Below are 26,064 nucleotides of genomic sequence, written 5' to 3'. Positions count from 1 at the left end.
AGTGGAGGTGATGGGATTCCAGCTGAGCTATTTCAAATCCTAAAAGATGATGCTGTGAAAGTGCTGCACTCAATATGCCAGCAAATCTGGAAAACTCAGCAATGGCCACAAGACTGGAAAAGGTCAGTTTTCATTCCAATCCCCAAAAAAGGCAATGCAAAAATGTTCAAACTACTGCATAATTGCACTCATCTCACACACTAGTAAAGTAATGCTCAAAATTCTCCAAGCCAGGCTTCAGCAATATGTGAACTGTGAACTTCCAGATGTTCAAGCTAGTTTTGGAAAAGGCAGAGGGACCAGAGATCAAATTGCCAACATCTACTGGATCATCGAAAAAACAAGAGAGTTCCAGGAAAACATCTATTTCTGCTTTATTGACTATGCCAAAGCCTTTGACTGTGTGGATCACAATAAACTGTGGAAAATTCTGAAGGAGATGGGAATACCAGACCACCTGACTTGCCTCTTGAGAAACCTATATGCAGGTCAGGAAGCAACAGTTAGAACTGGACATGGAACAACAGACTGGTTCCAAACAGGATAAGGAGTATGTCAAGGCTGTATATTGTCACTCTGGCTATTTAATTGATATGCAGAGTACAGCATAAGAAATGCTGGGCTAGAGGAAGCACAAACTGGAATCAAGATTGCCAGGAGAAATATCAAGAACCTCAGATATGCAGATGACACCATCCTTATGGCAGAAAGTGAAGAGAAACTAAAGAGCCTCTTGATGAAAGTGAAAGAGGAGAGTGAAAAAGTTGGCTTAAAGCTCAACATTCAGAAAACTAAGATCATGGCATCCGGTCCCATCACTTCATGGCAAATAGATGGGGAAACAGTGGCTGACTTTATTTTTTGAGCTCCAATATCACTGCAGATGGTGATTGCAGCCATGAAATTAAATGATGCTAACTCCTTAGAAGGAAAGTTATGACCAACATAAACAGCATATTCAAAAGTAGAGACATTACTTTGTCAACAAAGGTCCATCTAGTCAAGGTTATGGTTTTTCCAGTAGTCATGTATGGATGTGACAGTTGGATTATAAAGAAAGCTGAGCACCAAAGAATTGATGCTTTTGAACTGTGGTGTTGGAGAAGGCTCTTGAGAGTCCCTTGGACTGCAAGGAGATCCAATCAGTCCATCCTAAAAGAGATCGGTCCTGGGTGTTCAGTGGAAGGACTGATGTTGAAGCTGAAACTCCAATACTTTGGCCACCTTATGAGAAGAACTGACTCATTTGAAAAGACCCTGATGCTGGGAAAGATTGAGGACAGGAGTAGAAGGAGATGGCAGAGGATGAGATGGTTGGGTGGCATCACTGACTCAATGGACATGGCTTTTGGTTGACTTCAGCCGTTGGTGATGGACAGAGAGGCCTGGCGTGCTGTGGTTCATGGGGTCACAAAGAGTCAGACACAACTGATTGACTGAACGGAACTGAACTGAACTGTTCCTGGGGTTCTCAAGGCAAGAATACTGAAGTGGTTTGCCATTCCCTTCTCCAGTAGACCACATTTTGTCAGAACTCTCCACCATGACCCGTCTATCTTGGGTGGCCCCACATGGCATGGCTCATTGAATTTCATTGAGTTAGACAAGGCTGTGGTGCATGTGATCAGATTGGTTAGTTTTCTGTGATTGTGGTTTTCAGTCTGTCTTTCCCAAAGAAAGGCAATGCCAAACACTATTCAAACTACCGCACAACTGCACTCGTCTCACACACTAGGAAATTAATGCTCAAAATTCTCCAAGCCAGGCTTCAACAGTACATGAACTGTGAACTTCCAGATGTTCAACCTGAGTTTAGAAAAGGCAGAGGAACCAGAGATCAAATTGCCAACATCCATTGAATCATCAAAAAAGCAAGTGAGTTCCAGAAAAAACATCTATTTCAGCTTTATTGACTATGCCAAAGACTTTGACTGTGTGGATCACAACAAACTGTGAAAAACTCTTAAAAAGATGGGAACATCAGAACACCTGACTTGCCTGTTGAGAAATTTGTATGTAGGTCAGGAAGCAACAGTTAGAACTGGACATGGAACAACAGACTGGTTCCAAATAGGAAAAGGAGTACGTCAAGGCTGTATATTGTGACCCTGCTTATTTAACTTATATGCAGAGTACATCATGAGAAACACTGGGCTGGATGAAGCACAAGCTGGAATCAAGATTGCCGGGAGAAATATCAATAACCTCAGATATGCTGATGATACCACCCTTATGGCAGTGGTGAATGTGAATGTGAAGAAGAACTAAAGAGCCTCTTGAGGAAAGTGAAAGAGGAGAATGAAAAAGTTGGGTTAAAACTCAACATTCAGAAAACTAAGATCATGGCATCTGGTCCCATCACTTCATGGCAAATAGATGGGAAAACAGTGGAAACAATGACAGACTTTATTTTTGAGCTCCAAAATCACTGCAGATGGTGACTGCAGCCATGAAATTAAAAGACGCTTCGTCCTTGGAAAAAAACTTAGGACCAATCTAGACAGCATAGTAAAAAATCAGAGACATTGCTTTGCCAACAAAGCTCTGTCTAGTCAAAGCTATGATTTTTCCAGTAGTCATGTATGGATGTAAGAGTTGGACTACAAAGAAAGCTAAGCACTGAAGAATTGATGTTTTTGAACTGTGGTGTTGGACAAGACTCTTGAGAGTCCCTTGGACTACAAGGAGAGCCAACCAGTCAATACTAGAGGAAATCAGTCCTAAGTATTCATTGGAAGGACTGATACTGAAGCTGAAACTCTAATACTTAGGCCACCTGATGCAAAGAACTGACTCATTTGAAAAGACCCTGATGCTGGGAAAGATTTTAGGCAGGAGGAAAAGGGGATGACAGAGAATGAAATGGTTGGATGGCATCACTGACTCTATGGACATGAGTTTGAGTAAACTCTGGGAGTTGGTAATGGACAGGGAGGCCTGGCATGCTGCAGTCCATGGGGTCTCAAAGAGTTGGGCACGACTGAGTGACTGAACTGAACTGTACTGACCCTGACCTTGGTGATAGTTCTGGTGCATCATGTCCAAGCCATGGTCTGTCTTGTTGAAAATACTTTTAAAACTACATAATTTTGATATTTAACAAGCTAAGCTTTTAGGAACAAATGCCTTATTGTGAAATCCAGGCATGTGTTTTTTTAATGTGGCTTTTGTATGCAATTAATGAAAATAGTATTTCCCTAGCATCCCAAAAATGTGTTTTAAAAAGGATAATATCTGTGTTTAATATGACAAATGTCCTTCCACTCTGCTCAGTTTCCCTGTGTCTCCCAAACACTCCCATACTATAGACCCTTCCCTGTAACATTCTGCCTTTTCCAGCTGTTTTTAAAAACTCTTACTATAATTCTGCTCTTATAGCATTTACTGTTTTCATTTAAACTTCTTCTACTTAAATTCCAGGAGGCAGAGTGATTAATATTATAAATTTGTTAATAATACTGGTTTTCCAGTAGTCATGTATGGATGTGAGAGTTGGACTATAAAGAAAGCTGAGCATTGAAGAAATGATACTTTTGAATTGTTGTCTTGGAGAAGACTCTTGAGAGTCCCTTGGACTGCAAGGAGAGCAAACCAGTCAATCCTAAAGGGAATAATACATCCTGAATATTCATTGGAAGGACTGATGCTGAAGCTGAAACTCCAATACTTTGGTCACCTGATGTGAAGAGCCGACTCATAAGAAAAGGCCCTGATGCTGGGAGAGACTGAAGATGGGAGGAGAAGGGGACGACAGAGGATGAGATGGTTGGATGGCATCACTGACTCAATGGCCATTAGTTTAAGCAGGCTCCAGGAGTTGGTGAAAGACAGGGAAGCCTGGCATGCTGCAGTCCATGGGGTCACAAAGGTTTAGACATGACTGAGTGACTCAACAATCACAACATTGTCGGACTCACATTAAACTAGCAATGAGATTACATCTATGCATATATTTTCTGGTAAGGAGAAGCCTGTGTGCTGCTTTGGAAAGGAAAAATACTAATATACAGGCTTCCCTGGTGGCTCAGCAGTAAAGAATCTGCCTGTAATGCAGGAGCGACAAGTTAGTTCCATGGGTCAGGAAGACCCTCTGGAGAGGGAAGGGCAACCCACTCCAGTATTCTTGTAGGGAAATCCATAAAGAGAGGAGCCTGGCGGGCTACAGTCCATGGGGGGGTCACAAAAAGTTGTACACAACTGAGTGACTAAACAACAGCAACAATAATACTAATATACAGAGAAAATCAGGAGAGAGAGAGGTAGATAGGCAGACAGACATAGAAAGAGCTGTAAGTGATTTCTGGCAAGTGTCTGTCCACTCCTTCCCTCCTCCCTTGTCAGTCCTTTTAGGTCAGTCCTTTCTTACATGATCTACTCTGTGTAATTTTATAGTATATACTCATCTTGTCCAAGTCCAATATAGGTTTCCAACACTTGCAACTGAGAGAATCTTGACAAAAATAAATAAATACATAAAAATTTCACCTCTTAAACCCTAAATAAGATGAAGGACTCTTTGAGTATTAGGCCTAGGATTTCTATTGCATGAGGCATGAAAACTGAACCCAGAAGGATTTTTCACACAATAATCGAAGTGCTTTTTAACTAACCTAAGGGTACCCTCATTTCAATGTATTTTTAAGCAGACAGGCTCTACTCAAAGAGCCGTTACATCATATATTAGTCACAAAACTCACCGAAGATAGAAAAGAACAAAGGATTAGTTTAGAATTCCTAGGGGAGAAAAATCAGGAGAGTACATAGTAAACTGAAATGCAGTAAATAACATTTAATTTTAACTTTTAATATGATTTTTTTTCTGACCCAAAGGAATAGACACATTTAAATTATTTTGCTTATTTATTTACCACTCATGACAACTCTCCTAGTTAAGTATTCCAAACCTTCTAAGGAATGAAAAAGAAAAGCCCTGGGGAATATAATGTCATGCTTATTCTCAGCTCCATGCTGAGTTTCACTTGGTTAAGTCATTTGAGGGTGAAAGAATGGTTTCCAAGGAGAATAATAATTCCTTAACTCTAACTGGAAAGGGATTAAAAGAAAAAAGTATGTGGACAGAAATTGCCACGTTTGGAAACTCTTCTAAGAAGGATAATTTGGGGAAGTGGGCAAAGAGCCAACTATAGAATGTTCATGATTGCGCTCAGTTTTGTCCAAATCTTTGTGGCCCACGTACTGCAGCCCACCAGGTTACTCTGTCCATGGAATTTAATGCAAGAATACTTGAGCAGCTTGCCATTTCCTACTCCAAGGTTTTTTTCCAACTTAGGGATCGAACCCACATCTCTCGTGTCTCTTGCATCACAGGTGGATTCTTTACCACTGCACCATCTGGGAAGCCCAATAGAATGTTCATCCTTCAGGAAAACTCATTTCCCTTCTCCTTCCACTCACAGCTGGGAGAGAGAGCACCTCCTCTTGCCTTTTTAGAAACTTTTTTATTTTATATTGGAGTATAGCTGACTAACAATGTTGTGATAGCTTCAGGCCACGGAGACTGACCCAGCCATACATACACATGTATTATTCTCCCCCAAACTCCCTTCCTGACCAGGCTGAGCAGACCTCCCTGGACAGCACTTTTGTGCTAGTCAAAGCATCCATTCTGAGCTCTTACCATAATTTTTTTTTCTATGAAGAATTAATTTATGTTGCTTTTAAACTAAATAACAATCTATGTATTACATACATTATTGATAATTTTAAAACAAGGGGAATGTTTATACTGGGATGTAAACTGGCTTTTCAAATTGAGAAATATTCATTTATTCATTCCACTTGTATTTTCTGAGCACCTATGATGTGCTGGATACTGTGTGATGCTCCAGCTAGGAGCTGGCGGACAAGTCCTGTCCAGGTGGAGCTCATTTCACCCACCAGCTCCCTTTTCTTCTCCAAAGAAGGAGAAAGTCTTGGAGTAAATGAGCAACCATCTTGATCATTTCTGAGGCAGTCTATCATACCTATGAAATTAATTTCATTTTATATTTCCATAGCTAAACAGAATTTGGAGCTGCTCATTTGAATCTAAAGATTTAAACAATCCTTGAAATTTCCTTTTTTACTTGCTGGGCAAAGCAAAAAATGAAAATGAAAATCTGATCGCAACTCCTAATCAATGTCAATAAGTTGGCCTAATGAATCTATAACATTTAAAATTATTTTTCACTTTTGAAATATACCAAAGTAAATGTCAGTTTCTTAGTTTCTGGGAAATGTAAATGGGTCAATGTAGCATACTCCCTTGAATGATATTTCTGATATTTTTTTATGAGGCTATCAACTGGAAATGCTTTGATGCATGAGACAGGGTGCTCAGGGCTGGTGCACTGGGATGATCCAGAGCAATGGGATGGGGAGGGAAGTTGGAGGGGGGTTCAGGATGGGGAGTACATGTACACACATGGCTGATTCATATCAATGAATGGCAAAAACCACCACAATATTGTAAAGTAATTAGCCTCCAACTAAAATAAATAATTAAAAAAATAAAAAAAAAAAGAAAAAAATCAAGAAATTTGGTAAACAAAACTCTGAATGAAGTTGAGATGTTTTATCACCGTAGATGATGCTTACATTTTGCTATCTTAACTCTTGAGCCTTGTTTCCTCATCAGTAAAATATGGCATCTAAATGATCGCTAAGATTCCTTTGATAAATTATAAAATTATGTTATTCTATCATTATAAATTTTTTTTTAGAATTCAATGATGATTTTAAAATGTCCTAAAATAATAAAAGTAGATATTTATGGCCATGAAATATTTATTTTAATGATAAAGGGAATTTATGTTATGATAAAAGTTTCATTAAAAATAATTTATATATAGCTTTAAGTAAAAATTTATAACAAGCAAAGACTTATCCCTTTGTAATTGTAAAAGACTAATGAACTTACTTGTAAGAGTTTTGAAAAGTTGGTGAAACAACTATTTTTGATTTAATTGAAAGAAAAAGATTGCATAGGATCAAATCAGTTGGAATCATCACATCTGGTTAAACCAATTGGAAACAAAAATCCAAACCACCAAAATTTTAGGATAAGGCTTCACAATTCTGAAAGATGTCAAGACCATTTAATTTAGAATAAATGAAATAAACAAACATTGCTTATCAGTCAGATGTGGGAAAACAGCAATAACCTTTCAAACTGGAGGTTTTCAAATAATTAGCAAAGGAGACATGCCTAAAAGAGGCATGACTTGTCCTATGGATCATAACTGAAATAATGCAATAAATCAAGGGCTTAATATTTCAATGTGTGTATTCAGTCCCTCGGTTGTGTCTGACTCTGTGACCCCATGGACTGTAGCCTGCCAGGCTCCTCTGTCTGTGGAATTTTTCAGGCAAGAATACTGGAGTGGGTTGCCATTTCCTACTCTAGGGCATCTTCCCGATCCAGGGGTTGAACCCACGTCTCTGGCGTCTTCTGCATTATCAGGAGAATTCTTTAACACTGCACTGCCTGGGAAGCCCTTAATATTTCAGTAGTCCATTTGAAAGCTAGACCTAGAAGATCTGCCCATGAAGATAAACAGCACAGCATGTCAGCTCCTTTTTTTCTTAATGCAAAATACATCATTTCAAACATCTCTCACTTACCAGATGGAGTGCAATGAGTCTTGTAATTCCAGAGGGCACAAACTAAATTATCAGACTTGTGGATTCTATTTTGGAATTATCCTTTCAGCAAAATTTCTTCTGTTCTCTAAGATCCTTTAAGTTGGTATAAGACAAGACTATTATTTTCTTTGCCTTGGGGATGGGTTCTGTTTACTGACTCTTTTCCCTTCATCTTACCTAAGTAGTTATCAGTTAACACAAAAAATACACTGACATATTGTGCACACACACACCCACAACAACAACATTTGCTTATTGATTTAAACTGAAATCCCTAATTATCATTTTAATAGATATGAGAATTGAATGATCTCTGTAGTCTATAGAAGTCAGAGGGAAACCAGAAGTCAGAGGGAAACCAGAAGTCAGAGGGAAACTTAACCAGTATTCTTGTACAAACTTTTTCTTTTAGAAATAAGGATACATACACTTAAAATGGTGAAATGATTTAGCTCAAGCTGCATAACTAAAAATGGAAGCCATGTCTTCTCACTGTAAATCTTGTGCAAACTGTCCTTTGATAAAGAATGGTGACTATGTTCTAGGCATGGTGTTAGGTTTTCTGTGGATTATTTTATTGACTCTCACATCCAAACTGTGAGGGCTATGTGTTGATTTTTGCAAAGAAAAATGGCCCTCATGCTCCAACATTCCCTGAATTCACTCTTTGCAATGAGTTGCAGGTCCCCTGAAAAAGATACAGTCTATTTCCCTACCCCTGTATCTGGGTGAACCTTACGACTTGCTTGGAGGAAGATGTTATAAGACCTGTCAGGAACTTGCCCCCTTCTGCTTGCTCTCAATTAGAATCCTTTCCAATTTCCATACAGAGAAGCCCAGTTAGCCTTGCTAGATGATGGGAGATGTATGTCAGTCACCTGCCTGGGCCAGCTGACAGTCAGCCAAACTTCAGGAGCAGAGCCTCTAGGTAACTGGCAACTGAACCACAGATCATGAATGAGCTCAGCCAAGAGTAGAAGATCCTTCCAGAGAGTCAAGTTCAAATTGCTTCACAAAGAAACATGGACTAAATAAATAGTTGTTGTTTTAAGTTTTGAGATGTTTATTATGCAACAAAGCTAACGAATATGGATAGGCATACTACTAGAAGGTTCGCCTGTCTTCGCAACTGTGTTCTTAACCATGGTGAGCCCCTGAGGGTAGGGACTACATTTAGGCTGGGGCCACAGGAATCCCCCTACCAGTATAAGAGCTGTGGTAGGCCTTCAGTAACTATAGCTTATATGATTACATAAGCATATTTTACACTCTCCAATTTGCCCAACTTCCCAAAATAATAAATTAAAAGACATAGCATAGACTCTGTAGGTCAAAAGAATAAGACAGTCCAACAGAAAAGTAGGCAATGGATATAAATTGTTTGTAGAAAAAAGAAATACAAATGGGCAATACACATATGGAAATATGTTCATTTTTTATCATAATTAAATCAATAGAAATGACAATAAATATCATTTATTTTTATATATACGGATATATATTTATCTATATATATTATATATATTATATATATATATATTATATATATACGGATATATTTATCCATATCTATCTATCTATCTGAGCTTCGCAGGTGACACTAGAGTTAAAGAACCTGCTTGCTAATGCAGGAGACATAGAGACTCAGGTTCAATCCCTAGGTTGGGAAGATCTCTTGGAGGAGGGCATGGCAACCCACTCCAGTGTTCTTAGCACACACTCACTCACTCACTCACTCAATCTATCTATCTAATCTAGAACAACATCAGTTCAATGAATTATGCAATGATGATCAGGAAGACTGACAAATAAGAACACATTTTGACAATTATTTCATTCTTTATTTCACTACTAAAGCCTTTTATTTATTTGTCATTTCTTTTTTGGTAGAGAAAGTAAAGTTTTCAGGAAAGCTAGATCATCAATTTCCCAAGAAAAATGACCTACATTAAAGTCAGAATATTGGAAGAAGACAGATCACACCACCACAGCCACAGCAGATTAGTTACTTCCTGACACTGAAGTTACTCCTGGCACACATAGAACCAGAGACAGCAGAAAATTCAAGATTGGCTTCCAGAAAGGCTGCAGCAGCAAATAATGCTGATAGAAATCATCAGAAAAGAAGATGCTGAGCTCCCTCAGTCTGTAACAGGACATCAAAAATTGCAATACAAGTTTATATTTGAATTCAAGAATTCCTAGCCAATCCATGTATTGTTAAAAAAAAGGGGGGGGGTGGCGTTTACTAAAAGCAGTGATTTGTGTACATTATCTCACTATTTTTTCTTACAGTTCAATAAAGTGAGGATTATTCTTATCTCCACTGGACAGATGAGAAAACAGAAGTCCTGAGTGGTCACATAGCTACTCGGTGGGGGACTGGTGGCCAGAAATGATGACATTTGACCCCACACCCTCACTCATCACCACTTACACCTTGATGGGCCTTTCCGTTAGCAGCTGGTCAGTATCCACCCAGGGCTTTCACTGTGAAACATAACTTCCATTCCCCAGAGTTGACAGGGAACTGGGGCACCCAGTGAACACTCAGCAGGTGCTACTGTGGGTTTGAGGCCCGAGACTGCTTGCCGATGGGACGGATAGGAGGGTATATGAGAATAATTCCCGCCATGAGATCCACGTGAAGGAAGGAGAAATGAATGGCTTGGAACACTTGGGATACAGAGTATGAGAAGAGGAGGAAAGGCAGGGAGGAAAGCACACCAAGACTCTGCAGAGGGTAAACAGAAGGGTGCTGTGAGAGGGGATGCCCCTGAAAGGGAGAAAGAGGAGGGAAGACGGAACAGTGGGTCTAACCCTGTGGCAACTGAGAAGCGACCCCATGGATGTCACTGTAAAACCTCTTTTCCTTGAGCTGTGGGTATTGTGCCTTGAATGTGATGCTGGGGCTGATTCTGAAAGTAATCAAGAACCCTCAGAGGGACCCCCTAGGAATTTCTCTTATCAAGCTCACATTTAAAATTAAGACCTTATCCTAATGGTGTCAGGGTCAGCCTATGGCAGCTGATGAAAAACAGGTAGGTTAGAGCAGATTCCCCAAACATAAGAGTTCTTTCCTGAACACAGAGCCTTCACTGGGTTCCACAAACCCCCAAGATATTTATGAAAATTTTTCAGAGGGCACAAACACTTGAATGGGGTCAGAGAACTGACATCTTTATTTTCACTTATGCCCAACTGAAAGTGTTTGCTTCTATCATATGAACACAGGCAGGAAATCACAGAGGGGATTTCTATAGCATCTGTCCCCTTTATGACTAAGAGATAACCATTCAGCTTGACGGTCAAGGTGTGAGAAGTAGAGACAAATTTTCTATCTCAACCTAGAACCTTATGCTTATTCTAAAATGCATTTTGAGAAAAGGCTCTAAAACCTGTTTCTCTAACTTTAAAGTATAGCAAGTCACCTGGGCATCTTATCAAAACGCAAATTGTGATTTAGCAGGCCTGGGGTGGGACCTGAGACTCTGCATGTCTAACAGGCTGGCTTCAGGTGATTTGGGGATCGCACTGTGAGTAATTGGGCTACAGAGCTGTTTGCACATAGAATTTTAAGGCTAATTATTCTTATTTGGACAGTAGAACAAGTCCTTTGAAGCTACAGAGTGTATCAATCAAGCTTGGTGTGCCTCCTACGAAAACATGAACAGTCACCTCAAAAATATTCTTTTGGTGTTTATTTTTATGGTTAGGCAAATTGTTCCCACACCTGTGTCTCTGTATCAGTTTGCTGGTATCTGTGGTTTCATTTCTCATGTGGTGTCATGACTGGAGTACACGTTCCCTGCGTGTGTGCTGATCACGCCTTTCTCATCTGTATCTCCAGTGTCTATCAGAGGGTTTGGCAGATATTAAGTTGTAATGAATATTTGGCAGGGAGTTTATAGATGATGTGGTTTCTTTCTCAATCCTTAAACTGTGGGTTTACATTTGCATTTAATTCCCAAAGCAATTTTAGGAGATAAAATATCTTCTGTTTAATTTCCTCATCACCCAAATACTCCTTTTTACCTGCGGCCTATTTGCTGTTTAATTACACTTCCATTTGTCTCATTTAGCTTAAAAGGACATTTTTAATTCAGAACCATAACCAAAGATAGAATTGGCACTTCCAGGTGTCTTTCAATCAAAATACTTCCTGGTAGAACAATTTCTAGTTATTACAAATGGGGTTGATACAAAGTTCTAATCCACATGTCAGCTATAAAGACATGTCATATAAATTGAGGATGCTCTGAAATGACTTTAAAATAAACTCTGTGTTGCTCTAAATCCAAGATGTTTGGATCTGAGCCTTCTTAATAGCGCCCACACAAGTGTGTTCAAAGGCACTGGGGCATTCTCTAACCCCAGATCCACAATCACAGTGGTGAAAGAGGCAGCATTTCAAGCAGGTTCCATACATTTGGCCTGAAAGGGCAGCCTGGCTTGGACATATGCATTTGTTTTTCTGAAAACCCTTTAAAGCTTTCACTATGGACTCACTCATTCCTTCCTGGGGAGAAGGAGGCAGAAGCACATGTTCTGGGATGTCACCTGCACCGAGCCCTTCCGGTGGGTTTTCCCACCTAAAAGTTCAGCTTGGTCTTCTTTAGCTCCCTGCCAACCTTCTCCTTCAGGGGACAGTCTGTCCAGCAGCTTTCTATGCCCCATCTAGTGGTATCTGATGTGGTGTCAACACTCACGTAAAATTACCCCTGGGACTTTGAGCTCGTGCAGCTGTTTCTTGGGATTTCTGCACCTCATTTCTGAAACTCAAGCCTCCTTGTCCCCAGGAGGCCTTTCTGGAATATGTGGGTTTCTGTTTCCACTCACACCCCTAATTTTTATTTCAGGAATCTGCTATGAATCCTGGGATTCCCTCTTATTCCACCATATCTCTTCTGAATAGCCATGTTTCTTTCCTTGGGGAAAGGATCCTGCTGTGGACTGGTGCTCTGAGGAAACTCCAAATGATTATGCCTGGATGGCTTAAGTCTTTGTGGTTCAAAAACTAACTAATTTAGTTCGTCGTGGAAACTTGGGAAAGTCACTACATTTCTCTCAAGTTTTTAATCTGCAAAATGGGCTGACAACAGTACCAACTGGTAGTGTTCTGAAGATTAAATTGGATAATTTCTCTATGATTTAGCACAGCGTATGGTCAATGGCAACCCACTCCAGTATTCTTGCCTGGAGAATCCCATGGACAGAGGAGCCTGGTAGGCTACAGTTCATGGGGTCGCAAAGAGTTGGACACGACTGAGCAACTTCACTTCACTTTACTTTACTATGGTTCCATGGGGAGTGTTCAATATACAGTTGCTACTTTAATTTTTATGATTGTTACTATTTCTGGAGTCCTATATATGCGGGACTGAGAAGACCAATGGTAGTAGACTGTAGCTCCCAAAGCTATTCTCTCCTGTTAAAATTCACTTGTACTTTCTCAGGCCTGGCAAGGCAATCTCTAGCTTATAGGAAACCTGACCTCTACCCAACTGTAATTTCACTGCTTGATCTTATTTCAATAGTTCAAAAATAAGGCAGCCCCTCAACAGCATGTGAAGCTTTAAAAATAAATCCTTGAGCCCAATGTTTAGATTTAGAGCAGTGGGTCTCAAAAGGGGGGCCTGGGACCAGAAGTGTCAGAATTGCCAGCCCCACTCTAGGCTTGCTGAACTGACAGTTTAGCATAGGGTCCAACAATCTGTGAGTTAACCACCCTCCAGGTGATTCTGATGCCTCTCAGGTTGACACTAACTGACCAAGTGGAATCTGATTTTTGACAAGCTCCTCCTGTGATTTTGACCCGCTCTTTCACATACTATCATTGCAAGCTAGACCAGTAATAGAACAAGAGCATTACCCTGAACCATCTAACACACAGTCGTGACGAAACCATCCACTGTTTACCACCTACCAGCAGAGAAAGCTTCAGAATTCTCTTTCATGGAGAGGCCTCCAGCAATGAAATGAACAAATCATATAAACACCTCTTAGAATCCATTTACCCTAGGTACACTAATTTCTATTACACTTACTCATTTGTTTTGTTTTTGGCATAAACTTATTTTCAAGGCTACTTTATTGCTTGATTCATTTAATTTACCTGTCACCAAACATTTATCATGTCCCTATTAGGTGTCAAGCCATCAACAACAATGAAATGCAAGTTGGTGCAGTCACTATGGAAAACTGGCGGTTGCTCAAAAAAGTAAAAGTAGACTTGCCACCTGATCCAGCAATACCGCTCCTGGGCATGTATCTGGACAAAACTATAATTCAAAAAAATACATGCATCCATGTGTTCATAGCCAATGGCTACTGGCTACTGGGGCTTCTCAGACGGCATGGTGGCAAAGAATCTGCCTGCCAGTGCAGGAGACACAAGAGACGTGGGTTCAATCCCTGAGTCAGGAAGACCCCATGGAGTAGGAAGTCCAATATTCTTGCCTGGAAAATTCCATGGGCAGAGGAGTCTGGTGTGCTATACTCCAGGGGGTCGCAAAGAGTTGGACACCACTGAGCACAGCGCAGCAGCAGCACATTGGCTATTGACAGTAGCCAAGACAGGGAAGCAACCTAAATGCCCATCTGCAGATGAATGGATAAAGAAGATGTGGTACACATATACAACAGAATGTTACTCAGCCATAAAGAAGTGAATTAATGCCATTTGCAGCAAAATGGATTGACTTAGAGATTATCATACTAAATGAAGTTAAGTCAGAGAAAGACAAACACCATCTGATATCACTTATATATGGAATCTAAAATATGACACAAATGAACCTATCTAGGAAACAGACTTACAGACACAGAGAACAGACTTGTGTTTGCCAAGAAGAGGTGGGAGAGGGACAGACTGTGAGTTTAGGATTAGTAGATGCACAGTATTATGTAGAGGATGGATAAGCGACAAAGGCCTACTGTAGAGCACTATATTTAACATCCTGTGATAGGCCATAATGGAAAAGAATTTTTAAAACATGTATGTATATATATAATTGATGCTTTTGAACTGTGGTGTTGGAGAAGACTCTTGAGAGTCCCTTGGACTGCAAGGAGATCCAGCCATTCAATTCTAAAGGAAATCAGTCCTGAATATTCACTGGAAGGACTGATGCTGAAGCTCCAATACTTTCGCCACCTGATGTGCAGAACTGACTCATATGAAAAGACCCTGATGCTGGGAAAGATTGAAGGCAGGAGGAGAAAGGGATGACAGAGGATGAGATGGTTGGATGGCATCACCGACTCAATGGACATGAGTTTGAGCAAGCTCTGGGAGTTGGTGATGGACAGGGAAGCCTGGCATGCTGCAGTCCATGGGGTCGCAAAGAGTCAAACATGACTGAGCAACTGGACTGAACTGAACTGATATATAATGGAATCACTTTGCTGTACAGCAGAAATTAATACAATATCATAAATCAACTATATTTCAATAAAGGGCTTCCCTGGTGGCTCAGATGGTAAAGAATCTGCCCACAATGCTGGAGACCCAGGTTCTGTCCCTGGGTTGAGAAGATCTCCTGGAGAAGGGAATGGCAACCCACTCCACTGTTCTTGTCCATTATTCCACGAACACAGGAGCCTGGCAGGCTACAGTCCACAGGGTTGCAAAGAGTTGGACACGACTGAGCAACTAACACTTTCACTTTCATTAAAAAAAAGAAAAAAATGGAGTGTCACAATTACTGAGAAAACATTTTGGAGGACAAAACTGGTCATTCATGGAAATGGTGGCATTTCCTTTCATAGGGAGCCTCAGAAACTGAGTGGACAACATTCCATACTGGCCACTTAAATATTGCCTTTTCTAAATCTAGGCAAGTGGATTGTATAAACTTTTCTGCTCTTTTTATACCACTGCAAAGCTACACTACTGCATAAAAAGTGAACCTTTATTTGCAGTGTGTTCTTAATTTTCTTAAATATAACTGTTTTCCAATTCCTTGTAAGATTTTCAAAATATCCCCCCAAATGATTATAACCAAGAAATGAATTAGTGAAAATAAAAATAAAACATAGCCTCATTGGAGAATAGAGAAGAATTTGGAAAAGATATTAGAATAATGGAATTTACAAAATATTAGTAGGGTGGATGCTATTTGCCTCATGTAATTTCCATTTCTAAGAAATGATGTCTTTGTTGCTTTTTAAAATCCAGCTCCTGAGTTTTGATCATGCTTTTATGTCAAGCATGTGTTAAATCACATGTCACAATATGGATCTGAGAAACGCATCTTACCTCTCTCTATAACCTGGTAACAAAATAAGATTATTCAATAAGGAAGCAAAATGAAAGTGCCAGCCAAACTTGCTGCTGACTCCTGTTACATTATCCAAGAGCATCAAACATGTATACCTATGGCCAATCCATGTATGGCGAAAACCATCACAATATTGTAAAGTAATTATTCCTTAAATTGAAATAAATAAATTAATTTTAACATTCTTTATAGAGAAAAAGGTTGGGGTATAGACACATAAATCACATTTTTAAGGCTTACCAGTTTAATGTGTTCTCGTTTCTGGTATTTTTCGCTATAGTATTGCTCTTGTCGAAGATTAAGCAGCTGCTGCTGCTGTTTGTCCTTCAGATCTACTAACTTTTGGGTCATCTCGGCATCCAGGGCAGCAAGGTCTTGCTCAATTGTTGATGAGACGTGGTCAGGGCTACTGGGTTCTGATCTGCAGAGACAAAGAGCTCGGCTCACAAAATGTGCAGTTCAGAGCAAGGTAGAGAGAGGGCTGCTCACCAAAGTCCTTCCTAGAGAGAGGAATGTGTTTGGAAATAAATAGTCAAGTGGTTGAGACAGAGGCTGATACCCCAAGGACAAGCTTAGCAAGAGAGGGTCTCCAAACACGGAAAGTGGAGGAAATTTGTGTTGCTCTACAAAGAGGTAGGGGCTGAAAAGGAAAGCCAGGTAGCTAGGGTTCCTCACGATGGTGCCGAAGAGGATAAACCTCCTTGGGAAAAACAATGTCTAATAAGGACTTTTTGAGGCTTTTGTTTTTTTAACATAGGATGTATAACACAATTCCCAGCTACATCTCTTCTATGCATTTCCTATACATTTCTCCCCTACAGCATTGATAATGCTGTAGGGGAGAAATGCTGAATTTTGCTTCCAGATGATGCAGATTGACAACAGAGAGCATAGGCAGACAGTACGGCAACACTCCCACCTGACATGTTCTGTTTCTTGACATCTTTTAATAACAAAGATTTGTCATTAACATAGTTTTCTCTGGGAGCTGAACCAACTTCATTGATATCTCCACCCAAATAGCACTTTGGTTCCAAGAGAAAGGAAGATGAATTGAGTTCATTATAATACATTTGTCAAGAGCTCACTCTGTGCAAGGGGAGTTCCTTTGAGTTATTCATAGAGAATTACACAGATATTTAGAAGCTTAGGACTAATGTTGAAACAAAACAAAGCAGTTCTCACTAACTTATTATTGTGCTAAAGTATATAGTGTGGTTCCTTCAAATTTTGTGCTCTTACTTCTTTAGGTCAAATAGAGAGGCGGTGTTGGAAACAGTACTAAGAGCAGGTCTGTTCTTTTCATTTACATAGAAACCTCTGCAGGAAGAACCACCCAGAACATCAGATTCTGTCTCTGTGGTTTCACTTGTGACCAAGTGGAAGAGGTTTCTTGGATCAGCTGGTACTGATTCCTCTTGCTTTCTCTTTGAATTAGGCCAACACAATAGTGCCATATGGATAAGCAGTTGGTAGAAGCTAGTGTTAAGATCCTAATTTGTCAAATAAGGCATTCAGGAGTCCCTCAAAGATCTAAACATCAGCATGGCAGCACTGAAGTTGCCCTCTATTCTGCATGAATATAAGTCTATTTATCAGCATCAGAGTGTTGGTGGGGCGACCTCCATCTTGGCACAGACATGAGATACATTTGTCATCTTCTGTAGCAGGAAGTTGGTGCAGCCAGAACAGAGGTGATGCTTGAATGAGTGACAGCCACGCCAGCAGAGGCACCAGGGTAACCTTTCGTGACCACTCAGCAGGTAACAGGGGTGCTCTGCTTGGCTTCTGGCTTTCACAGTAAGCCAACAAGAAGGCACAACCACCTCCAGTTTGCATCTGAGGAAACAGGTTCAGTGAGGCAACTTTCCTGAGGACACAGTACGAGGGAGCGGCAGTGCTGCTCACCACAGGACAGCCGTCTAGAAACTGCAGTCTATGCTCTGGGAACAACACAGTGCCCGATGGAAACCGTCTGAATGATCTGCTCTTTGCATTAGGTGAAAGCTCAGTTGAGATGATGGGTATTTGAATAAGAAACTAATCTAATCTAATATTTCGCACACGAAACTTACAAACCAATGTACCTCAGTAAAAAATACATCTACAATGTAGTTATTAATTCATTTGAAAAGAACAAGCCCATTACATATTAATATGTATTAATTCCCTGAGCTTCCCTGATGGCTCAGGTGGTAAAGATTTGCCTGCACTGTGGGAGACCTGGGTTCAACCCCTGGGTTGTGGAGATGCCCTGGAGGAGGGCATGGCAACCCACTCCAGTGTTCTGGCCTGGAGAGTCCCCATGGACAGAGGAGCCTGGCGGGGTCGCAAAGAGTCGGACACGACTGAGTGACTAAGCACAGCACACACACACACATTAATATATTTTGTGAAAAATAACCATACTTTCTAAACACAAAGAAAGTTAGTGGGATTTTTATGGACATTGCATCCATTTATTACTCTGAGGTGTTCTCAGGATTTTTACATGTATCATAGGGAGATGGACAAACAATCAGATCTCAGTGGCTTTGCCTCTTGGAAAAAAAAGTTTCTCCTGATGTATTTTCTGATGCTAGATGCTTAAGAATTTTTGTTTGTTTGTTGAAAGAAAGTATAGGAAAATAACCAAGGGATGATGTTTCTGCATCATCTTCAAAAACAAGGTTGAAGACATTATTCCCTGTTGCCTAATGTTGCCTGCATATGATCCAAGAGATGCACTGAATCTTTTTCTTTGTAATTTATTAGTGATACCAGGAAAATGTTTCTTCCTCTTAGAAAAGAAAGCAAGTTTCCTTTAACCAGATAAGGAGAATTATCTCACCCATATTTCCTTTTCTCAGAAGCTAAGGGCTAACTTCAGGGTTCAAGGACAGAAATTACATTAAAAAGTTAGTGCTGTCCAGTTGAAATATAATATGGGCCATGTATTTGATTTTTTTTGACATAGCTATCTTAAGAAGAAAAAAGAAATGAGTAAAATAAATTCTAATAATGTATTTTGCATAGCCTAATCATTTCAGTATAGAATTAAAGTAAAATCAATATATGTTAATCTAAAAACATGAGTTTTCTAGTGAAGTCTTTGAATTCTGGTGTGTAGCTTGTACTTGAAAAACACTTTAATTACAGTGTGTCGCTGTTTGTGGCTGGTGACTCACGTACTAGGCAGCAGGTCTGGCAACTGGTAGACAGGCTGTGTGCATGTGTGTGTATGTGTATGCGTTTGGGTTTTTTTTCCTACTTTTATAGGATTTTTTTTATGTCTTCTATGATAAGTTATTTCAGTATTCTATTGGAAGTTTGCACGATATGACTTATAAGTAAATAAATATAGGAATAAACAAATGACTACATACATAGCACTAAAAGAGAAATTCAGGAGAAGTTTTAGGCCAAGTTTTCCTTAACTGTTTGTAACTGTGGGTAAATGTTAAGCCTTTAGTTTTCAGATTCCTCCCTGAAGAATTGACAACAGTTCACCTAGATGGCTTCTAAGGCTGCTCCAGGTCTAAAACATGATGATTTTGCAGATTTAAAAAGCCCATGTACTAGATTTTGATTGTTTTAAAGTTAAGCACATGTTAAAACATATATCACAAGATGCATCTGGAAAAGGCCTCTTACCTCTCTCTAACTTGGCATCAGGATTGGAATACTGAGTAAGGAAGTAAAAGGAAGGAATGGTACAGTCTTCCTGACTCAGTTTTTATGCTCTCATATTTTCCCACATTACCACCTTAGGCACACTGGGGTGATAACTGAATAGGTCATGTTCACTGCTATGTCCCCATTGGCTGAATAAATGTGTGAGATGCTTCTCCCCAGAACTATCTGAGTACCTGGAGGTGTGGGGCTTAGGCCCTGACAAGGCATTATCTGGACAGAGGTTTGTGGGTTTCAGATAGGGCAGCAAAGGGTAGTAGAGATTCTCTTTTCAGTAAGACCAGTTGCCCCTTCAGTGAGGTTCTAGTCCACAGCAAAATGTCATATCCCCCAGGTTGCAAGTTGCATGCTTATTTGCTTCAGTTCAGTTCAGTTCAGTCACTCAGTCATGTCCGACTCTTTGCAACCCCATGAATCATAGCACACCAGGCCTCCCTGTCCATCACGAACTCCAGGAGTTCACTCAAACTCACATCCATCAAGTTAGTGATGCCACACAGCCATCTCATCCTCTGTCATCCCCTTCTCTTCCTGCCCCCAATCCCTCCCAGCATCAGAGTCTTCTCCAATGGTCAACTCTTCGCATGAGGTGGCCAAAGTACTGGAGTTTCAGCTTCAACATCAGTCCTTCCAATGAACACCCAAGGCTGATCTCCTCTAGAATAGACTAGTTGGATCTCCTTGCAGTCCAAAGGACTCTCAAGAATCTTCTCCAATACCACAGTTCAAAAGCATCAATTCTTTGGCGTTCAGCCTTCTTCACAGTCCAACTCTCGCATCCATACATGACTACTGGAAAAACCATAGCCTTGACTAGACAGACCTTTGTTGGCAAAGTAATGTCTCTGCTTTTCAATATGCTATCTAGGTTGGTTATAAATTTTCTTCCAAGGAGTAAGCATCTTTTAATTTCATGGCTGCAGTCACCATCTGCAGTGATTCTGGAGCCCCAAAAAATAAAGTCTGACACTGTTTCCACTTTTTCCCCATCTATTTCCCATGAAGTGATGGGACTGAATGCCATGATCTTAGTTTTCTGAATGTTGAGCTTTAAGCCAACTTTTTCACTCTCCTCTTTTACTTTCATCAAGAGGCTTTTTAGTTCCTCTTCACTTCCTGCCATAAGGGTGGTGTCATCTGCATATCTGAGGTTATTGATATTTCTCCCAGCAATCTTGATTCCAGCTTGTGCTTCCTCCAGTCCAGTGTTTCTCATGATGTACTCTGCATATAAGTTAAATAAGCAGGGTGACAATATACAGCCTTGACGTACTCTTTTTCCTATTTGGAACCAGTCTGTTGTTCCATGTCCAGTTCTAACTGTTGCTTCCTGACCTGCATATAGTTTCAGTCATGTTCAAATCTTAGCAACCTCATGGACCGTATGTAGCCCATCAGGTTCCTCTGTCCATGGGATTTTCCCAGCAAGAATACTGAAGTGGGTTGCCATTCTCTCCGCCAGGAGGTCTTGACGACCCAGGGATGGAACTTGTGTCTCCTGCATTGTGTATCAGCTGCAATACGGCTAGTCAACCAGCTGGTCTTGGGCCTACAGGCTAGAACTCAAGGGTAGAACTTCCTGTGTATCTAGTCTCAAAATCTGGTCAAAGAAAGAAATTTACAGGCAAAAGTGAACTGAGGGGACACCAGAGCTGTAGAGAGAGGAGGGGGTTGGGTGGTTTTCCTTCTTGCAGTGGTATAGATCCAAACCATGGTACAAAACACTGAAAATTCATCACCTATATTTCAATGAAAAAAGTCAAGTAAAAACCACAATATGACAATTTGCAAAGGAAGAAATATAAATTGACAATAAATATACCAAAAATTCAACTTAATAAAGAAGTGCAGATTAAGATACTAAAAGCATCACTTTTTCCTCCATCAGTTTGCACTTTCATATCTTGCTGATAGCTACAAACTGAAATAGAAATGTCTTTAAATTGATCTAGGGATCTCATTTCTAGAATTTTAAGAAAATAATTAAGAATATGTGAAAGATTTATCCATACATATTTATCACTACATTTGTTGCAATGCTGCTGCTAAGTCTCTTCAGTCGTGTCCGACTCTGTGGGACCCCATAGACGGCAGCCCACCAGGCTTCCACGTCCCTGGGATTCTCCAGGCAAGAACACTGGAGTGGGTTGCCATTTCCTTCTCCAATGCATGAAAGTGAAAAGTGAAAGTGAAGTCGCTCAGTTGTGTCCGACTCTAGCGACCCCATGGACTGCAGCCTACCAGGCTCCTCCGTCCACGGGATTTTCCAGGCAAAAGTACTGGAGTGGGGTACAACCCTTATGTTCAACAACAGAAAATCATTTAGATAAATTAGTTTGTGCATTAAAAAAACATTGAAAATGCACACAAATAACTCTCTTCCTTTATACTATAAAACAAAAAATACCCATTCAACTTACTTTTTCTTATTGTCCTTTTTGGCTGTCTTTTCCAGAGCTGCTCTCCTTCTCAAGTAGTCGTTCTGGATTTCATTGTATTTTGTAGTGTGCTCTTTGATGAGGTCGGTGGTTTTCTTGTGGTGTCTCTTAACCAGGTCCTTCATTTCCTTGTAGTGCTTCTTTTGAAGTTTCACAAACGACTTCTGCTGCTTTAGCTCTTCAATCGTCTGCGCTTCTACTTCTGCAACAAATGGGTATGAGAGCTGAGAGGGTGGGAGGGCTGGGTGGGCAGAGCCTCGGCTGCTGAGCAGTTATCTGTCTGACCCTGGCCCACAGGCTGGAGGGCAGGGCTTGGAGGTTGGACGGTGCTCCCGGCTGCTGGCTATTGCGTGCTAACTTTGTGACTATGTTACTAAATTTCTCAGACTCAGTTTCTTAACTGGTAAGTTTTTTAAATGTTGCTGCTAAGTCGCTTCAGTCGTGTCCGACTCTTCGTGACCCCAGAGACAGCAGCCCACCAGGCTCCCCAGTCCCTGGGATTCTCCAGGCAAGAACACTGGAGTGGGTTGCCATTGCCTTCTCCAATACATGAAAGTGAAAAGTGAAAGTGAAGTTGCTCAGTCGTGTCCGACTCCTAGTGACCCCGTGGACAGCAGCCTACCAGGCTCCTCCGTCCATGGGATTCTCCAGGCAAGTTAGGGTTCCCCAGAAACAGAGCCCAAGGGAGGGATTCGAGCATGTGTGATCTACCACGGGGCTCTCAGGAGGGGAGTGAGGGCAGCGGGTACAGAAGCAGCAGCAGCTGATGCAGTCTCGGCCAGGGTCTGCTTCTGCCTGACCCCAGGGAGTGCTCTGCAGCTGTGAACTATAACTACAGGGTCAGTTTCACCTTGAAGCAACATACTTGGCAACGACAGTGGGAGAGGCATAAGCTCCTTGGAGAGGGGGCTTCATTTCAGCTGGGGGCAATTTTCTTTCTTTTAATGAAAGACCTCCTACACAATCTTCATCTATCCCTGTGGTTTGCTGCTGCTGCTGCTAAGTCACTTCAGTCGTGTCCAACTCTGTGCGACCCCATGGATGGCAGCCCACCAGGCTCCTCCATCCATGGGATTTGCCCGGCAAGAGTACTGGAGTGGGTTGCCACTGCCTTCTCCGTGTGGTTTGCTAATGTTTGCAAATAGCACTACACCTGCTTTGATACAAATCTTTGATGCCTAGAACATCAAATGCATCAGGGCATTGTCAGAGACACAGCTGTGTAACAAGTAGCTCAAAGGGATATAATGAGATATGCTGCATGATCGAGTACCTGACACAGCAGCTAGATATTTCTCAGATGAGAAATCCCTCTTCCCGATCAGTGCGCCTTCCGTGAAGGCAGTTTTCAAAAGCAGAGGAAGTTCTGAGCTGTTAGCAACCAACGTTCACTACAGCTGGGAGCTGGGAGCACCAGATGGCAGAGGCAACTTGGGTGGGCACCAAAAGGATTCACTTCAAGGATCACACAATGTCTATTTCTTAAGGTTGTTATGGTGATGATGAAAGAATTAATGCAGTTTTTAACAGTTTCTGGCTTAACAAATGTGTGCACAGGTTCTTGAGCACCATTTCTCAGGGGCACTATTCACAGGATGGACATGGCAGGTTTGTATGTTTCTCATAAATTGCTCCAGTATAAATCAGTAAGATGAAGGAAGGTCCTTACTGTGATTTGCCCAAAGGCACCATGAGGTTAGTGGTAGCTTACATGACTACATACTGTTTTATTTAATGCCAAGAAAACACTTAATGTGACAGAGCTTGAGCTTAAAACAGTCTGCATTTTATTGATTTATTTAATCAATTTTAGAATATGCACTTAAAAATATGTTAACATTTCTAAAACTAAGATGCATCATATAGTTAATGGATAGTCACAATTTGTTGGTGCTTTTCCTTCTAGGCACTCCATGAGTAACGGGAGACCTGAAAACGGATGGTGCCTTAAATTCAATGAATTATCATTTATTTAGACCTGGACTAAGTCATGGTTCACATGTTTCCAATCCTTTGATGTGAACTTTCCACTTCTGGGAACAAAAATAAGTTATTATAAATATTTAGCACTGTCAAGAGATTCAGAGATAATATATGCCATGAATAACAACAGACCTAAATAGAAAATGGAATGTCTAGTGGATAAACATTGATATCAGAGTAATAATTTATGTTCTTAAATGCTAAGGTCTTTAAGCAATTGAAATATGCTTCCCTTTTAATAATGGATCTATTCTCCTGACATTCAATTCCTTTTGAGAAAGAGGCCAGGGAAAGAAACACGTCCATTTGTTTAACAGTTTCCCTCAGGCCTGAGTGGACTTACTATGGTTGCATAATGACTTATTATGTTAAAATTTATAATCCTAAGGAATCACTGCCGTTTTGGTGACATATTCAACCCCACTTCTTTAAAAATGATGTGCAATGTGTCAGCTGTGGCAAGTTTTAGGAACAAGGCTCCAGGTGTTCCAATTTATGATTTAAAATAATCCCATTGAAAGTACTATTTAAAAAAAAAAAAAACCTGTGGATAAAAGGCTACTTTTTGAATATGTCCTTAAACATAAAGAAAATGTCCATTTATATAAGGAAATAGATAGCACTCATAAGCAAACCACCCTGATATAATCACTGCTAATATATCGATACAAATACCCACTTTTCATCTATGCATTTGTGTATTTTTAAATAATATTGCAATCATGCTCTGATTTATTTTTTCTCTTGTTTTGTGTGTGAACATTTTATTGTTTCTCATGGAATGAAGTCTATAAACACATGTTTTCTTTTCATACATTTCTAAAATAATTTTGATGCATATTTTATGTGTTATTTTGGTGAAATCATAAATACACCTTCCTTTCAATTTTCACAAAGTGAACAGGCTTCTATAGCCACCACTTAGACCAAAATCAGGATATTATCAGACCCCAGAGGCCTCTTTGTGACTCCTGCCCTTGCACCCACCCTCCATGTAGAATCCAAATCCTTGTTTCTAAGAACACAAATCACTTTTGCCTGTTTTTGAACTTTATGTAGCTGGGATCGTAAAGAAAGTGCTCTTTTGTGCCTCTTCTCCTTTCTCCAACATTATGCTTATAAATTTCATCCATGTAGTTTGTGTAATTGTAGTTTATATCTACAGATGAATCCTATTTTATTCTGTCACTGAACCACAATTTATTTATCCACTCTCCTGGTTATGGATATCTGGGTTGTTTACGGTTTGGGCTTCTGACCTGTAGTTCTGCTTTAGGTGTGCATTTCTGTTGTATATTGGGCCAACATGCTACATAAAGCTACACATTGCTCACTTTATTAAAGAAAGGTCATACCAATTTTAGTCCTACTAGTTTAAGAAACTTACTGACTATAAGTAGTTGCAAACTGTATCATCATTCTCAAACACCGTGTATTCTATGGTCACAAATAGTCCATATTCTGCATTTCTAAAACATGCTTTATTGTGGGTACTTCGGGAAGACTGCATTCCTGTTCATTGGGTCACATTTCCAACATGAAACTATTCCTTGATTCCAAAATATATGAAAATATGTTATTTTTTATATCAATAAGGTCCTATCTACCAAGTATGGTTACTTCTCTGTGATTACATTATGTAACATGGGTTGAACCAGGATATATCTGTAGATGGTTTTAGAAAAGAAATACCAATCATGTTATATTTCAACGATAAAATTTCCTCCCCTCTAAATACTTACACTGTGTAATATTCAGGTGTCTAAATCCATAGGGGGCAAGATGGTATTTACCTGTTAAAACACTCTGAATAAGATCTTCTGTTTTGGCAGGTGCCTTTACAGAACCTAAAATAAAAAGACAAAATAAATAGCCTCCTATAACTTTTAAAATTATCTTCTTCCTGTAAAACAACATTTGGCTCTGATCTCTAAGTTTCGTTATTACAGATTACAAATTCCTGAAGAAAATTATCCTAAAAACATTCTAAGACACGTCTTCTTTTGTAATTTCGTGTCAAACAAATTAAATGTGAACCTATATGC

General features: G+C 40.2%; 1 protein-coding gene across 2 annotated transcripts in view; it reads right to left on the bottom strand.

Annotated features, from left to right (window-relative positions):
- The window catches only part of PLCB1 (phospholipase C beta 1), an 861,266-nt gene that overhangs the window by 108,114 nt on the left and 727,088 nt on the right, over positions 1-26,064 (bottom strand). For both annotated transcript variants that reach the window (XM_059892402.1, NM_174817.1), the window contains 3 exon segments: positions 25,813-25,866; positions 22,019-22,238; positions 16,167-16,347 (listed from right to left, as the gene is read on the bottom strand). In XM_059892402.1, coding sequence (XP_059748385.1) covers positions 16,167-16,347; positions 22,019-22,238; positions 25,813-25,866 — 455 coding nt within the window.

This window comes from Bos taurus, chromosome 13 (genome assembly GCF_002263795.3).
Source record: "Bos taurus isolate L1 Dominette 01449 registration number 42190680 breed Hereford chromosome 13, ARS-UCD2.0, whole genome shotgun sequence".
NCBI classification, from domain to species: domain Eukaryota; kingdom Metazoa; phylum Chordata; class Mammalia; order Artiodactyla; family Bovidae; genus Bos; species Bos taurus.
Note: the sequence above shows the minus strand (reverse complement) of the source record. Positions and strands in the feature narration are given on the sequence as shown.